The sequence below is a fragment of the Phyllostomus discolor genome, chromosome 1 (genome assembly GCF_004126475.2).
Source record: "Phyllostomus discolor isolate MPI-MPIP mPhyDis1 chromosome 1, mPhyDis1.pri.v3, whole genome shotgun sequence".
Taxonomy (NCBI): domain Eukaryota; kingdom Metazoa; phylum Chordata; class Mammalia; order Chiroptera; family Phyllostomidae; genus Phyllostomus; species Phyllostomus discolor.
Window position 1 is genome coordinate 117,181,545 of NC_040903.2, and position 17,889 is coordinate 117,199,433.

The 17,889-nt window shown below is 36.2% G+C and overlaps 1 protein-coding gene across 1 annotated transcript in view; it reads left to right on the plus strand.

The window, feature by feature from the left end:
- The window catches only part of MYO9A (myosin IXA), a 258,914-nt gene that overhangs the window by 235,097 nt on the left and 5,928 nt on the right, over positions 1-17,889 (plus strand). The window contains 2 exon segments of the mRNA XM_028507508.2: positions 17,024-17,116; positions 17,118-17,227. Coding sequence (XP_028363309.1) covers positions 17,024-17,116; positions 17,118-17,227 — 203 coding nt within the window.

Genomic DNA, 17,889 nt, shown 5'->3' on the forward strand with positions numbered 1-17,889 from the left:
CAGTTACTGAATTTACTTCTTTCTCATATATATTGTCTTTTTAAAATTAGCTATTTTGATAAATCTAAGATCTTATATTTGTACATAAAAGATACATTCACATACTAGTTTCATTGTCCATTGTAGAAAATTTTGAACAATAAGGTAACGTGTAAAAGGGAAGAGGAAAATCACCATTGTCTATTAATATCTTTGAATATTATATTTTCCTTGAAATTTTTCCTTACACATGTTATTATTTATTTATTTATTAAAATTCTCACCTGAGGATATGCATTGAAAGAGAAGGAAGTGGAGAGACAGAGGGAGAAAGAGGAAAAGAGAGAGAGAGAGAGAGAAATACCAATGTGAGAGAAAAATATCCATCAGCAGCTGCTTCCCATACACACCCTGATGGGGATTGAACCCTCAACATTTTGGTGTATGGGACGATATTCCAACCAACTGACCCACCAGACCAGGGCCTTATATATGTTTAATGAAGTTATGATAGTACTATGTTTATTCATAGTTTATATTTTATTATTTGAGGAAGATTTTTAGAGATAAAAACATGAACTCAATTAGTATCATAAATCCATTTAATATTTTTAAACTTTTACAGTGCAAAAGTGAGATTACTTTCATTGTTTCTTAAAGGTACTTCTTTTTGTAGATTGCACCTGCACATTAGACACATCTTTTTTTTCTGTTCATATTCTCAGTTTCATTTATTCTCATTCCTTTCTGTTTTTTTTTTTTTTCAGCAAAAAGCCATGTTTCAGATACTGTGCTAGGTGCTGGAGGTATAGAAAGGACAAGATCTCTGCCCTAGATAAGTTAACAGTCTAGTAACAAAGATGCAAATTATTGTAGTTCATTTTACTAATCTCACTGTGAAGAAGCTATGGTATGTACAATCTTTTGGCGTCTCTGGGCCACACTGGAAGAAGAGTGTCTTGGGCCACACATTAAATACACAAACACTAATGAAATTGAGGAGCAAAAAAAGATTTTGAGTAAATTTACAGTTTTGTGTTGGGCAGAATTCATAGCCATCCTGGGCCACATGTGGCCTGTAGGCTGCGGGTTGGGCATCCGGGGGGAGAGCTGGGTGACTGAGCACTACCTGAGATAATTGAGTAAACTGCAGGTGGCTAGAATAAGATTTTTTGGTAAGAATGAAGGAAGAAAAGATTGATAGTAATGTTTTGGGTTCTTAAATTCCAGGACCAGTAGTTCAGATTTCATCCTTTTAGGCCTTGAGAAGCATCAAAGATTTTTAAACCAGGGAATAATACTACCAAACCTTTCCCTATCTCCAAAGTCTTCCAGACCTTTAGGAAAAACAGTGGGTTTACTCAAGTGGTAGCTTCCAGAATGTGCACAGGATAGCTATTTTCATGATAATCCTACCTAAGAAAAACACCCCAAACTCATTGGCTTAATGCAATAATCATGTGTTTATCGCTTGTACATGTGTGAATTGGCCAGGATTCAGCTAATTTAGGGTGAGCTGCAGGTTGGATCCAGCTCTGTTCTGCAACATTTCTTATTATTCTTGAACCAGTGACCTATCTGGGATGGGTATAATTTTCTCATGGCAATGTCTGCACCACATACATTGTTAACTTCAACTGTGCATGCTTCTGTGCTCATAGAGTCTGCTAATATCCAACTAGCCACAAGCAAATCACATGATCAAAGCCCAAATCAAGGAATGGAGAATATACTTAACCTACCTCAAGGCCATGGCAAGGATGTAGATTTATAATTCTATTACAGAAGATGGAGAAGGGAACCAATAATTTAGTTATCATGATCTTTGCTTTATCTGACAATGCCAGGAAGATAGCTCAGGACAATTTTTATTTACAGAGAAAGCAGAGTTTTTCCTCATACATCCTCTAAAACAACTTAGTTCTTTCTCCCACCTTATGTGCCTGTTCAGCCTCTACTAATGTTCCAGAGCTGAGTTTCTTCTCCCTAGTAGAATCTTGGCCTTTTAGATGAAAAGACCCTCAGTTCTTTTATTAAAAGGGATCAGCTCGTAGCACCTTTAAAGATGCCATTAAGAGATTCAGACTCATTCCTGTTAAAATGGACTTAGGAAGCTGTGTGGTATCTCGAGTGAGAGAAGTGGTCCATGTAGTTTTGATCTGGTCAGTCACATAATTTGGATGCTCTTTGGGGCTACACCCAAAATTAACAGTTCTTAGTTTCTGAAAAGTTAGTTGCAATAATACTATGAAGCTATAATATATCAATTAACATTTCATATTCTGTGACATTAAAATCTGTTGATTATTTCAGACTTTGAATAGGTTTTGTTTCACTTATATATGGCCTTGTAATGTCATGGGGGATCATTTGGAAAATACTGGTTCACTGAGTCATGCAGATCTTTCAAATGTTTCATTATACAATATCAAAAATCACATTTGTTTAATATCAGCACCGATCTCTTCAGAAAAATCTTTAAGTACTGGGAAGTTGTCAAACTCATGGGGCAATTAGAAGTTTTACAAAATTCTCATATTTGTTTGAAAACTTGAAATTTTGTCATTGGTCATATATTTACTTCATTTGAAATGATGAGCTCCCTTCATACACTTTTAAAGACAATGTCTGCTGCATACCTGAGTAATCATACTTTGTTGATTATTTTAAGTAGCATTTCATGAATAAAGCAGTTAATTCAATGTACATTTCAAACACTTGCACACATGCTTTTTCCTAAAATAACCAATCAGTGTGTGATAAAGTTCTGTTATGTATGAAACTTCTAATTTTGTCATATAGAAAATCAAAAATAGTGAACACAGGAGTTAAGAGTAAAATTAATTTATACTTCTTGACAGAAGACAGGAAATGAAATAGACTTTTTTTTAAACTATGCATGATAGCAAAGAATACATTGATTACCAGTGTAGTTTGTTACCACTGCCTTGATTTATGCAAAGATGCCAGCAGTTCGTTAGTACAATGTCAAGTGGAAGGGCATCTAGCATCTCAGTATCTTTATAAAAATAATTTTGACACCTCCATGGGCTTGGAGGCACCGCCTAACCTCTTCCAGGGACCCATGGACTATGCTCTTAGAACCACTGCTCCATAGTGCATGCGGTGCTGCTGGCTTGCTGCATTGCACAGGAATACTTGGTGAGGATAGTTCCTTTCCACGTATAAGAAATAAATGCAAATGACAGAAATACCTAAAGTGTTCACTAATCCTCACTATCTGGTGAATCATAACTACAAGTATTGGGATTTTGAACAAGTGTGGCTACCTAATTAAAACATGCAAAACAGCCAGTTTTCTAGACCTCTCCTTACCAGAAAAGCAGACTCCTCAGGTGTGGTCTGATAATTCAATCCCTTACTTCCTATTTTGTGTTAACAGAAGACACTCATGATGATAGTCCATCTTGGTCCAAAATGCTGTTTTGGGGTATGGTTCCTTCATTTAGGAGTCTGAGATTTGTGCTTTAGCTAGCTATATACAGTCCTGTCCAGATGGTGCATAGTTTCTCCTTATATATTCAACCCATGGACAAACCCCAGTTACATATACTTTTCTTGGGTCTTCATAAAGTATGATGACTCCCTGGTGTGGGTAATAGATATCTTTCCCTATATAGTCCTCAAGCTTTTTAAGGGCTGTGCAATCTACTCTCTAATCAATGCCACAAGTATCTCTCCAAGTTCATCTGTCTGTAACTCTTTGAGCTTGATTTGACTCATAGTTTCAAATTTCTTTGTGTCCCATCCACCATGCCTTGCTGTTCCTTGCTACATCTTTTCTCCATCATGGGCCTTATAGCATTTTCTGAGAAATCAGCACTCTCCTCATAGGTTTTATTCATTTTAACACTTTGGTGTACTTTCTGCATGTTTCTATTATTACCTCTTTAAGCCTTAGAAGAAAATGGAAATGTTGGGCTCAACTGAGGATTACCTCAAAGAGGGTATTTTTACTTAGATCCTCCAAATTAAACATTTGGTTCCCAGTATTTTTGTTACAGTAGGTAAGCTTAATATAGACTGGTCTCACAGAATAATAAAGAAGCCTATTCTGGACTGGTCTCACAGAAATCTGACCCAACCAAATAATTAGCAGTCTCTTTCAGAATATATTCTTAGAAAAAGTAGATAGTAGAATAATATATAGACCTCCTCAAACAAAAGATGGCAAATCTACATGATTAGATGGCTGAATTTGTGGGTTTGAGAAAGAACCTTCTGAAAGGAGGAACAGAGGTATCAGACAGGACAGTGTCTGGTGTGGTGCGAGGACTGAGGAGGAAGTCCCTGACTGCGGCGGGGGGGTGGGGGGGGGGTCCTGGGAGAGGCTTTAGGAAAGGTGACGTGTGCCAGATCTGAAGGGATACGTCTGAACTGACCAGATAGAGAAAGGCATGTTGTTACAAAGCAAAAGCACACAAGGTTTAATTCTGGGAAAAACTATATAATTAAGAATTTCTAGAAACTTGAATATGTAATTGTGCAGAAGGGAGACCTTAAGTTAAAACAAAAATAGGCTTTGTTCTGAAGCATACTGAGACATAAGCACTGTGGGGCCACGAGAGTGAGCCAGGACTCACAAGATCTGATAGTTTAAGGTGAAATAGGAATATCATTTTTTAACAGGATTTTCTCATTTTTAGGGAGTAATTGGTACCTGAAAAAGATTATTTAAAGTTCGTGTACTTAAATACCATAAGTAATGATTAGTATAATATATACACATAATTCTGTACGCTCGAAGAAAAATACATATAATTTTTTAGCTGCCCATGGAATATTCTCAAAGTCGGGCCACAACACCTTAATGATATTGGTGGTGTGGTACAACCAGTTCTGGGTGGTGTTGGTTTTATTATTACAGATGTTTCTTTATTATTTTATGAAACTGTACTTACAAGTATATTGTCTTTAAGTATAAAGTATTTCATAGTAGCCCTGGCTGGTGTGGCTCAAGTGGTTGGAGCATCATCTTGTAGCAGAAAGATTGCGGGTTTGATTCCTGGTCAGAGCACGTACCTAGGTTGCAGGTTCCATCCCTGGTCCCAGCACCTCAAAGACAGAATTAGGCCAAAACCTCAAAGGCAGAGAGAAAATCAAAACTGAAATATTGAGTAATTTAAAAATTACAGTAAGACACTATTATTTGAGCCTATGGGATATATAGCTAAAGCAGTTTTTAGAAAAGAAAAATGAAAGTAAACATCCAAAGAAGTTAAAAATAGAAAAAATAAATTTGAGAGCAGTAGGAAAGAAGGTTAAGAGCAGAAAATAAATTAGAAAACAAAAAATGGTAAAAATAATTTTTAAAAGTTAATTTAAAAGCAAAAACCAAATCATTAACTAATTAAAATGGGAGGATAGGCACAAATTCACAAGAAATAAGGAAGGAGTTATGTTAACAGTGAAAATTAAGAACCATAAGAGACTACTGTTGTTTTAGTTCTCTATTGCTATGTAACAAATTATCCAAAAACCTAATGATTTAAACAACAATACACATTTCTTTTCTCATATGTACACTGTTGTGGGTCGGGAATTCAGGAGCAGCTTATCGGTGTGGCTTGGGCTGTGTCTCTCATAAGTTTGTGGTCAGAATCCCGGGGCTGCAGTTATCTGAAAGCCTGATGGGGGATGTAGCATTTGCATTCCTTTTCTAAAAACAATTTTTTAATTGTATTTTATTGATTATGCTATTACAGTTGTCCCAATTTTTCCCCCTTTTTCCCCTCCGTGCAGTACCCACACACACACACACACACACACACACACACACACTGCCTCAGGCAGTCCCCACACCTTTGTTCATGCCTGTGGGTTATGCATATAAGTTCTGTGGCTACTCCATTTCCTATCCTGTGTTTTATATCCCCATGGCTATTCTGTAACTATTTGTACTTCTTAATCCCCTCACCTCTTCACCCATTCCCCCACTGCCCTTCCCATTTGGCAACCATCAAAACGCTCTCCATAGCCATGATTCTGTCTCTGTTCTTCTTGTTTGCTTAGCTTTTAAAAAACAAAACTAAACTAAAAAACAAACTCAGCATTTGCTTTCAAGATGTCTTACACATATTGCTAGCTTGTTGATGCTTGCTGCTGGTAGAATGCCTTAGTTCTTTGTCACATGGACTTCTCCATAGGGCTACTTGAGTGTACGAATGACTTTTTCCAGAGCAAATGATCCAAGGAAGAGCTAGGTGGATGCCCACAATGTGTTTTATATCCTAGCCTCAAGTTACACTCTGTGATCTCTACAATAATCACACAGATCAGCCCTATTCAGTGTGGAAGGGATTAAAGAAGGACATGAATATCAAAAGATAACAGTGATCGGGAACCATCTTGAAGGAGAGTGACTGCAACTTTATTCAATTGTGAAACAAGTTTGAAAATGGAAAGTTTTCTAGGAAAGCATAATTTACCAAAACTGCCCCTAAAAGAAAGGCCATCAACAGGCCAATTACTAAAGAAGAGATAAAATTATCTAAGAGTTTCCTTCTATTAAAAACACCAGACATGAACAGTTTCATAGAGAATTTTATTAACCCTCCAGAAAGAGAGGAGGAAGGTCTTTTTTTATGAAAAGGGTTTAATATTGATACTCTTTCCCATCCCCTCCTTCCAAATTATTAAAATTGCCACAAAAGTGTTAGAACCAGCAGAATATAGGATGGGTTCAGGACTAGACTTTTGTGTCTAAATCCCAGCTCCAGTTGACTAGCTACTGTGACATCGACGAGTTGTTTAATTTCTATGCCTCAGTTTCTCCTCTATAAATTGGGGTTAGTACTACCACACTCAAAAGATTGAGTTAACAATTTTATTTATTTGTTTGTTTTTACAGTTAAACATTATAAAGAACTGGTGATTTCATCCTTCAGAACCATTGAGAAAATACCCAGTAATTCCTTTCAAAATTTCCATAGAAGTTTCCTCCCACCTCCTATGAGTTAATATTTTTAAAGCCATAGGAACAGCATTTAGTACATAGATATATATGTGTGTGTGCGTATATCAAAAAAACATTTGATATATATAGAGCTGAATCATCTATGAATATTACTCCAAAATCACTATTTTATAAATGCGACTCTTTCAGAGCTCTAAAAATATGTTTTTCTACCCTGCCCCCAGCTTTATTGAGATATAGTTGACATATAACATTATGTAAGTTTTAGGTGTGTAATGTGATGATTTGATATGTATATATTGTGAAATAATCACCACAATAAGGTTAGTTAGCATCCATCCCCTCACACAGTTACCTCGTATTTAGTGGTGAGAGCATATAAGATCTATTCTTTTAGCAACTTTCCTGTATTCAATATTGTCAACTATGTAATCAGTATGCTGTAAATTACCTCCCCAGAATGTATTCCTCTTATAACTGAAAATGTGTACTTTTTTGACCACTGTCACCCATTCTCCTGCCCCCCACCCTGGCAACCACCAGTCTTCTTTTATGTGTCTCTGAGTTTGATTAAAAACACTTTTTTTTAAAGAAGGGAATCTCACCTCCCATTTTGAAAGGGTAAAATCGAGTGCTAATTTCTTTTTCTGTACAAACTGAAAATAGTTAACTCTCTGTAGGCATGATAAAGTCTCATACTGCTCTGGGACCTTGGCTCTGTATTAGAATTGTGTTGTGTTTGTCGTTTTGGTAGTGTAATCCACCTTTTCCTAGTAACTTTGTTAGTGATGCGAGGGATTGGGAATTTGAATATTGTGTGTGCTATTAAATCATGGATTAGTGGGATTTTAGACCTAACACTATCAGCATTTAAAAATAATTGTAGTTGGTAATCCTGATTTTAGGAATAATTCATCTCTAAAGACTAATCTGGAAAATCACTGGAGTAACTATGCAGAAAAGAATTACAAGTATGGCTCTGTCAGTTTTTCGGTACTTAAATTAAGAATTGGGTACAAATTATTCCTAAAGTGTGCAATTAATTCAAATCAGTAAAATCCCTAATCCGATAGAAAATATATTGTAATATTAGAGTAGAGGAGGTTTTATCTATTACATAATGTTAGTTTTTAAAAAATTGATGGGCTCATTAGCATAGATGTCAAGTATTATTACATGATAAAAATGACCATAAGCAAAGCAAAAGTGAAGGGACACACGGTAAGAAATATTTACAACTCATATCACAAAGCCTATTGTTTTTCCTAATGAATAAGGAGATGCTCCTATGTAAAGAGGAGAAAGATCAGCCACCTAGTGAAAAATAAACAAAAGATACTACAGGCTACTTCTTGAAGTGTTAGCTGTTGGCTCTTTACAGGTAGTTCAAGAGGTCAAATTTATTTGTATTATATTTTCATGAAAATATTTGCCATTTTCACTTTGTTGGCTTTGTGTACTGATGGTAGAAAAACAGCTATGGGTAAAACCATTGAAAGAATATGCAGTGGTCTAAAAAACTCAGTTTTAGGGGAAAAACTAATTCATACTTATTAATTAGAAAGTATAGAAAAGTATAGAAAATAAGGGATATTATTCCTCTCAGGAAACCAGTGTTAATAATTGGATGTATTTTCATATTCTTTTTAAAATCTGTGGTAAACAAGTTTATGTCCAGTTGTTAACACAATGTTAGCATGTTTTCATATTTCTAAAAGCTCTAAGGAATCAACCTCAAAAATTATTTTCTTTAAACTTGTAAGAGAACTCTAGGCTGTAGGGGTTTCAGGTTTTCCTTCATCTTTGTCTAACGCTGCCTCAAAAGTGCTCAGACCTGTAGAGCTTGTTCGATTTTCTTTAGCCCTGTTAAGTAATTCTTAGCTAATCTGTGGTAAAAACTCAGGTAGCTAGGGAGGTGATGGTGTGAACACTGAACAAAGGCACCTTTTTAATTGCATATTGGGAAGTGTATACTACAAGTAAGCTAAGATTTTTCCAGCTCTCTCAGGCTTTTATGTCACATTAAATATATTATTCTTTTGGCTTCATTACAATAGTCAAAATCAAATGGAATGAGAAGATGTCCTGTAATTTATAGTGTGATTCTGACCCATCACAGTGGATTTCAATGCTGTGTTGATCCTGACCTCACACCCTGTTGTCTGCCTCCGATCCACAGTGCTTTCTTCTTCTGTGTCATCCTTTGTTAAATTTGTAGACTGATCATGTGTTTTGAGGGCCTTTTTCTTAACATTTTCTTTACTTCTTGCTCTCAAAACTAAAAGTGGAATAGCAACCTGTAATTCTCTTGGTTTTCATCCAATTGCCTGTTTTAGAACACATGCATTTGGAAGGGTTAGCCTGAATGTGCTTGGAACTTCCCCTCCACTTCACCTCACCACATAGGCTATAGGCGAGATCAGCAGTTTCTGTTTCTGAGACAGCTTGTGTTCCTTCTTTCTTCCCAGTATCAACTGAGAAATCTGTCAGTTTATTGTCTCATGCTATTCAAAAGATAATAGTATATTTGCATAAATAGCTAACTTTGAAAAGCTTTAAAATACCTTTTTTATTGTAAAATACAACACATACAGAAAAGCACATAAATATACATAAATCATAATGGGTTATAAAGTGAACATCCACATACCTCTCACAGTCAAGAAGCAGAACATTGCCAGTGCTCCCAGAGGCACTCTTTTTCTTTCCAACTACAATTCCTTCCTCTCTCCTAGAAAGGAGCAGTAACTTGAGTTTTATGCTGATCACTCTATTTTCTTTGCTGTTTTCCCACTAACATATATCCCTGAGTACTATTATATGTTTTTGAGCTCTGTATAAATGGAATGATATACATGATATACATGTATCTGACTTCAATCTTATTGTGCATAACACTTCACCCATATTGTGTTTAGTCGTAGTTCATTTTTGTTAATGTATAGTATTCCACTGTATGCGTATACCACAATTTAACCATTTTCATGTTGGTGGACACCAGCTTGTGTTTCAGGGAATTATGAATATTGCTACTATGAACATTCTAATTCTTGTATTTTTGATGGACATGTGTATGTATTTTTGTTGGGGTATATAGGAGTGGAATTACTGGGTCACAGGATATGTATCAACTTGAGTACCTAAAGTTGTGCTATACTAGTTTATGAGAGTTACCAACTCACAGAAGAGTGCCACCTCCTCCTCAGCTCTTAGATTGCCAGATTTCTTAATTTTAGCCATGCTAGTGGTGTATGATTATGGTTTTAATTTGCATTTCTGGGCTTTGACTCCATGTACCTTTCATAAGAATATTGGCCATTGAGATGCCCTTTTTTGAAGGACCTGTTCAAAGCTCTTGCCCATTTTTCTAATTGGCTTGTCTATCACTTTCTGATCCGTAGGAGTTCTTTATGAATTCTGGATGCACGCCTTTTGTTGGTTACTTCTGCTGCACGCTTCTTCTTCTACTCAAAGGTGTCATTTGATGAACTAGGAGTTCTTAATTTTAATGTAGTCTAAATTTCATCAGCCTTTTCCTTTAGGCTAGTACATTTTGAGTCATGTTTAAGTCTTTTTTACTCTTTGATGTTATGAAGATAATGTTTCTAAAAAACTTAATTGTTTTGCCTTTCATATTAAGTATGTAGACCACCTGGAGACAGTTTTATGTGGTTTAATGTAGGGAGTAGTCTTTATATTTGCACACAGATGCCCGGTTTTTCCAGCACCATTTATTTAAAAGGTTTTTTTCCATATTCCCCTGAAGTCCTTTGTTGTAAATCAAGAGTCTATGTACATATGGATCTATTTCTAGGCTCTTTATTTTGACTGTTCTTTGCACCAACACTGCTATTTTAATTACTATAGCTCTCCAAAAATATCTGTTAGAACAAATCATTATACCTTCTTCAATAGTGTTTGCACTCTTCTCGGCTCTTTATAATGCCGTATAACTTACAGAATTAAGCCCAAGCCAATGTGGCTCAGTTGGTTGGAGCATTGTCCCATACACTGAAAGGCTGAGGTTTCAATTCCTGGTTGGGCACATACCTAGGTTGCAGGTTCAACCCCTGGTCAGAGCATATCTGTCTGTCTCTCTGTCCCTCTCTTTTTCCCACCTCCCTCCCTCCCTCCACCCTCCTTCCTCTCTCTAAAATGAATAAATAGCCCTGACTGGTGTGGCTCGGTCAGATGTCATTTTGCAGAGGGAAAGGTCTTTGGCTTGATTCCTGGTCAGGGCACATGCCTGGGTTGTGGGATTGGTCCCCAGACAGGAGCGTACCAGATGCAATCGATCGATGTTTCTCTCTCACATTGATGTTTCCCTCTCCTCCCTCCTTTCTCCCCTCTCTAAAATAATAAATAGTTAAAATCTAAAGTCAGTAAACATTTTTTTAAAAATACAGAATCACAAAATTACGAGAATTTACAAAAAATTTTCTTGGGATTTCTTATTGAGATTACGTAACCTTTATAATCACTTTAGGGAATGGTGATATTTTTACAATATTGATTGTTCCATCCGGTGAAACATGATACCTCTCCTCCATTCGTGTAGATCATTAATTCCTATCAAAGTGTTTATGTGTGTAGAGATCTTACACATCTTTAGTTTGAATTATTACCAGGATTTTTTATGCAATTATAAATGTATTGAATTGTTATATTCTCTTATTGCTCATTAAATAAAATGCATTTGATTTTGGTGTTTTTCACCTTGAATCCAGCAACCTTGCTGAACTCACTTATTCTACTAATTTTTCTGTGATTCCTTTGTACTTCCTATTTCTAGCCATACTGTTCATGGGTAATAATATTTCACTTGTTCTTTTGTCAGCCTTATGCCGTTTATTTCTTTTTCTTACTTTAGCCAGAACCTCCAGTACAGTGTTGAAGGAAGTGAGTGATGGTGGTAGGGGTCATTCTTTGCATTGTGCAATCTCAAAGGGAAAGCTTTTAACCTTTTACCATTAAGTAAGATGTTACTATAGAATTTTTGTAGATGCTTTATGAATTTAAGTACATTTGCTTCTATTCCTGGTTTTCTATGAGTCGTTATGATTTATTGTTGAATGTTATGAAATGCCTGTACTGTATGCATTGAGGTATTCATGAGACTTATTTTATTGTTATGACATACCACACCAAGTGGATTTTCTGATGTTTAACTATCACTATACTACTGCAGTAAATCCAACTTAGTCATGGGGGTGATATCCTTCTTACATGTTGCTTACAAGTTAGGATTTTTTTCACCTGTGTTTATGCATGTTACTCCTTGATATCAAGGTTATGCTGATTCCTAGAAATGAAGTGGGGAATAGTCCTTTTATTAATTCTGTGGAAGAATTTCTATTCTTCCATTTCTATTGTTTTCTATTTATTTCTTATTTGCAAGTGAAATCATACCTAGAGTTTTCTCCCTGGAAGGTTTGCAGTTATGGATCAGTTTATAAGATTATTCACTTTTTGTATTTCTTTTTTGACAGTATTACTTACTTGGATTTTGTAGAAATTTCTGCACTTTGTATAAAATTTCAGATTTATTGACATAGTAGCCCTCATCCTTTGTATGTCTGCAAGATTTCTAGTGATGTTCCCTTTTTCATATCTGGCCATTGGTTACTTGTGAATTCTCTCTTTTAATCTTCATCAGTCTTGCCAGGGTTTAACTTGTTTATGAATCTTTTCAAAGAACCATATTTTGAGTTTAATCTTCTCTTTTCTAATGTTTATTTACTCTGTGTGTATTTCTTTTTCTTTCCTTGGCTTTATTGTGTTGTTGTTTATTTATTAGTTTCCTGAAAAAAAAACTTACTTTAATTTTTAACTTTTTCTACTATATACACATAAAACTATAACTTTATAATAGGCCGAGTTAAACTGTATCACACAGCTTGATATTGTTGTTAGTTTCAAAATGTTTTCTAATTTCCATTGTGATTTCTTCTTTAGCCATGAGTGTGTAGAAGTCTATTTCTTAATTTCTTATGTTAAGTTGTTTTTTTGTGTTTTGTTTTCTCTTTGAAATTGCACTGTCAGTAAACTTACTTAAATTATTTCAAAGGTCAGATAAATTACTTCAACCTAAGAAATGTTTGTCTTGCTGTATGTGCTTTAAAATAATGAGTGTTCTGTAATTGTTAGAACTGACTTCTGTATATGTCTGTTATTGTCAGTTATGTTTAAGTTGTTCAGTTTCATAGCTTTACTGATATGTGTGTACACAATTGTTTTCTCGTGCTGAGTATAGTTTTTATCTATTTCTTTGAGTGTTTTTGTCAGTATTTTACTTAAATTTCTGAAGCCATTTCTTGGTACTTACAATTTGAAAATGTTATTATATCTTCTAATTTGAACTTTTTATCTTTATGAAATACCCCTCTTCATCCAGATTAACACTTCTTACCTAAAGTTTACTTTGTCTAGAATTAATATAGCCGTACCAACTCTCTTTTGACTAGACATGGTATGCCTTTATTCCCATCCTTTACTCTCTGCCTTTCTGAGTTTTTATTTTTATATGCATATCTTTATAGACTTTAGTATAGTTTTTTAAATCTTTTTTTTAGAAAAACTTTATTGATGTTAGAGAGAAGGGGGAGAGAAAAAACATGGATTTGTTGTCCATTTATATTCATTGGTTGATTTCTTTTTATTTTTTTTTTTAAAGATTTATTTATTTTTAGAGTGAGGAGAAGAGAGGGAGAACGAAGGAAAGAAATATGCGACAGATGCTTCAATCTGTTGCCCTCTCGCACACCCCCAAGTCGGGACCTGGCCCACCACCCAGACATGTGACCTGACTGGGAATCGAACTGGTGACCTTTCAGTTTGTAGGCCGGCACTCAGTCCACTGAGCCACACTAGTGAGGGCTTCATTGAATGATTCTTTATGTGCTTAACGAGGAATTGAACCTGCAACCTTGGCGGTATTGGGATGATACTTAACCAAATGAGCTACCTGGCAGGGGCATAGCTTTTTTTTTTTTAATACATTCTGACAATAAGCATATTTTTTAACTAGAGCATTTAATCTGTTAACATTTAATGTAATCACTGTAGTATTTGGAGTTAAATCTACTGTTATAGTCATTTATGATGCATTTTCCTTTTCTGAACTTTTGTCTTTTTTTCTTTTTTGCCTTTTTCTTTTGACTATTTTTTATCATTCCATTTTTCTTTAGTTAGTTTAGAAGTTTTTACACTTTTACTATTCTTTTAGTAATTAACCCCAAAGGTGAACAATAAAATCTGTACCAATCAAAGTCGTTAATTGGTACTTTTATCTTTTTCCAAGGTAATGTGAAGAACTTTAAATGCTTTAGCTTTTATATGATGTAGTTGCTCTTCTGTTGTATTTTTTAATTATATATTTTTAATCCATCATATTATTCTCATGTTTTATTATGTCAGTAGAATTCATTTAGACTTACATATTTACTGTTTTTATTGTTCATTTCTTCCTCCCTAATTTTTCTTTTTTGGGTCATTTTGTACCTGCCCTTTAGTAGTTCCTTTAGTACAGGTCTAGTGGGGTCAGATTCTCTTAGACTGTCCTCAAAATGGTCTTTTATTGCTCCTTCACTCCTGACGGTGGTGTTTGCTGTGTATAGAATTCTAGTGTTGGCAGACACTTTTTTTTTTTACATCGCTTGAAAGTACCATTCATTGTTTTCTGCCTCTCATTGTTCCTAATGGAAAGATGCTTCTTTGTTGCAGGTACATTTTTTTCTTACTGCTTTTAAGATTTTCTCTTGCCTTTGATTTTTTGCAGTTGTGTACAGGTATAACTTTTAAAAATTTTATCTCTTTTAGAGATTGGAGGCTTTCTTTTTTTAAAAAAATATTACCTGAGGATAGTTTATTGACTTCAGAGAGAAAGGAAGGGAGAGAGAGAGAGAACATTGATGTAGAAACATCATTGGTTGCCTCCTGTACATGCCATGACCAGGGATCAAACCTGCAACTTAGGTATGTGCCCTGACTGGGAATCAAAACCTGCGACCTTTTGGTGTATGGGATGACGATGCTCAACCAACTGAGCCACTTGACCAGTTCTTGATGGCTTTCTTTAATCAGAAGGTTAATATTTTTTTATTGGTTTTGGAAAATGCTGTGCCATTATCTCTAATGTTTCATCTACAGGATAACTCTTCTCCTCCGGGGTTGTTTTCTATTTTGTTTTTTTCAATTTTACATATGGTAGATCTTTTTATTGTATCCTGTTGTTTACCTTCTTTTCTGAAATTTTGTTTAAGGATTTTAATTTATTTTGAGAGAGGGGGAAGGGAAGGAGAAAGCAAGGGAAAACATCAATGTGTGGGTTGCCTTTCATGTGCCCCCAACTGGGGACCTGCCTTGCAACCCAGGCATGTGCCCTGACTGGGAATCGAACCAACCCTGTTGGTTCACAGGGTCCACTGAGCCACACCAGCCAGGGCCTTTTCTGAAATTATTTCAGAAAATTTTTTGTTTTGATTTGTTTTCCCTGCTTGATTCTTTATATTTTCTTCTGACCTAACTTCTGGTCCACTAATTCAAAGTATCTTCCGTCTTCCTCCAGAATGGTTATATTAAGCCTGTTTTATAGCCACAATGTCTGGAGTCATGAGGGCTTCTGGTTTCTGTGTTTTTACTGATTTCATGCATATTGTCTTAACCTCCTTTGTGCTTGGTTACCTTTGATTGTATTCAGACACAGTATTTGAAAAGTTATTTAAAAATATTTGACGCCGTGAGACAATGTTACTCCTCCAAAGAATATTTTCATTTTTTCAGGTAGTCCTAGGGCACTAGCAATCTTGGGATTACTTTAATCCAGTTCTAGGAATTACAGTTTTCTGGACCATTCAGAAGACTTGAAGCTAGGCTGCAGTGTCTGCAAGGACTATTATAATTTCAGTTTAGCCTTAAGTCTAGGATACGAACCTTAGAGATCCCAGCGCCAGGCATGCAAGTTTTGCCGGGCAGCAGCCCACACCCTTGTATAGGTCTGGACTTCCCACTTTTATTCTCTGCCCAGAGATTAGCAGACTCTTTCTGCAAAGGACAAGAGAGGATATATTTTAGGCTTTGTAGACCATACAGTCTTGGTTGCAACAATTAACACTACCATTGTTCTGCAGAAGACCCATAGACAATGTGTGAATTAATGAGCATGAATGTATTCCAGTAAAACTTTATTTACAAAATCAGGTACAAGGCCAGATTTGGTTTATGAGCCATAGTTTGCTGACTGCTGATATAGTCTGTCAGAAGCTCTGCTCATACTCTCAGCAACCTCTTAAATTTCTATTAGCCCTCAGTACTGGGCTAGCCTCTCCTTGACCTCTATTTTGTTAGCTTTCTAGTGCCTTTAAGTATATGTTGGTTTTTTGTGTTTCTTCAGTTGTTCTCAGCAGGAGATTTAATCTGAAATACTTAGTCTGCATTATCAGAAACTAAAGTTATATATAAACTAATCAATTTAAAAGCAATGAGATTTTTCTCTCTGATCTCAAGAAAGTTTCTTGAGTTGTTCTCAGAGAATATCTTTCACTAGCACCCTGTGATATATACATGACTTTTTTTTTTTAACGAAACCGAATGTATCCATACTCTTCCTAGAGAGATTGTGCTCTTTAAAGTTAAAAACCAGTGTTGTCCATCAGAACTTTGTGTGATGATGGAAATGTTTTCTGTTTACATTGTTCAATACGGTAGCTGCTGGCCACCTGTGACTATTGTGAATTTGAAATATGGCTAGTGTGAATGCAGAACTAATTTTTTACTTATTTAATTTTAGTTGGTTTAAGTTTAAATAGCCATGTGTGCATATTTAGTTTAGAGTGGATGCAGTTTAGAGGAAAGGAGAATCTCATCCTAGTACACAATGTGTCCTTATACTCCCACCCACTGAAGTGCCTATTTCCCAGTGCTCTTGTAAGAAATAATTAACCTAAATGTATTTGCTGAATGATATCACACTAAATGTCTTAGGCCTCGCAGAATGTTTCCATTTACTTCTGCCATTCATCTGGTGTGATGGAAGGACACTTGTTATCCTAAATGGGCCATGTAAAAACAGATGCAGCCACACAATATAACATGTGGTTTTCCTTGCAGGGAAAGGGGCGTCTTCATCGAGGAAACTATCCAAGCCCATCCTCTCCTGTTGCCGTTGGGTTGCCCTCTGTGTCTGATGTCCCAGAAGAGGCCCTTGACTGGCGATGCAGCCATGGAGACCGACATGACGGAGCAGCAGCGTGCGGCCATGCAGCAGGAGGAGAGAGTGCTAGCTGAGCAGATTGAGAGCCTACAGAAGGAGAAGTGAGTGTATCAAACCTCTCCTGTGTGTCAGGCAGTACAGGGGATGTAGAGATGACACGTTGTCACCTCAGGGAAAGAAGCTCTGTTAGCAGGGAGACCTGAAGCTGCTACAGTGATGATTCTAAACAGGTTGACTGGAACAGGGTGTGTCAAGGAAATCTTGGCCAGGATTCCTAACAGATCAGAGACCAGCTACATTGAACAGATTTGTCTTAAAAAGGAGTAATATGGATTCCCAGGCTAAGACAAAGTCCCTTCCAAGAATGGGCATTATTCAGAACTCCATGAAGGAAGGATATTATCTGAAGACCTAGCCTTAGGGCCAGCAACTAGATGGGTCAGAGTAGGGTAGCAACTCTAATGGGTGCTGGGATGATGGGTGTGGAAATTGGCTGTAATTTAGGAGATGGACAGATAAGCAGCTCTGTGACCTTTACCATAACTGGAGCAAAGGTGGGTAGCAGACATCTTGGGGGAAACATGAGCATCACATTGTTCTCCCTGCAGGTACCATGTACTGATTCTAATTGACGATGATGACTCTAAGTTTCATGGGGTTTTTTGTTCCTGAGTTCCAGGATCCCAGATCTGAGAGCTTGATTCATGTGGGGATATGAGCCTGTGAAAGTACTTTTTGCCTGTCAGGATTGATTCTAGAATTT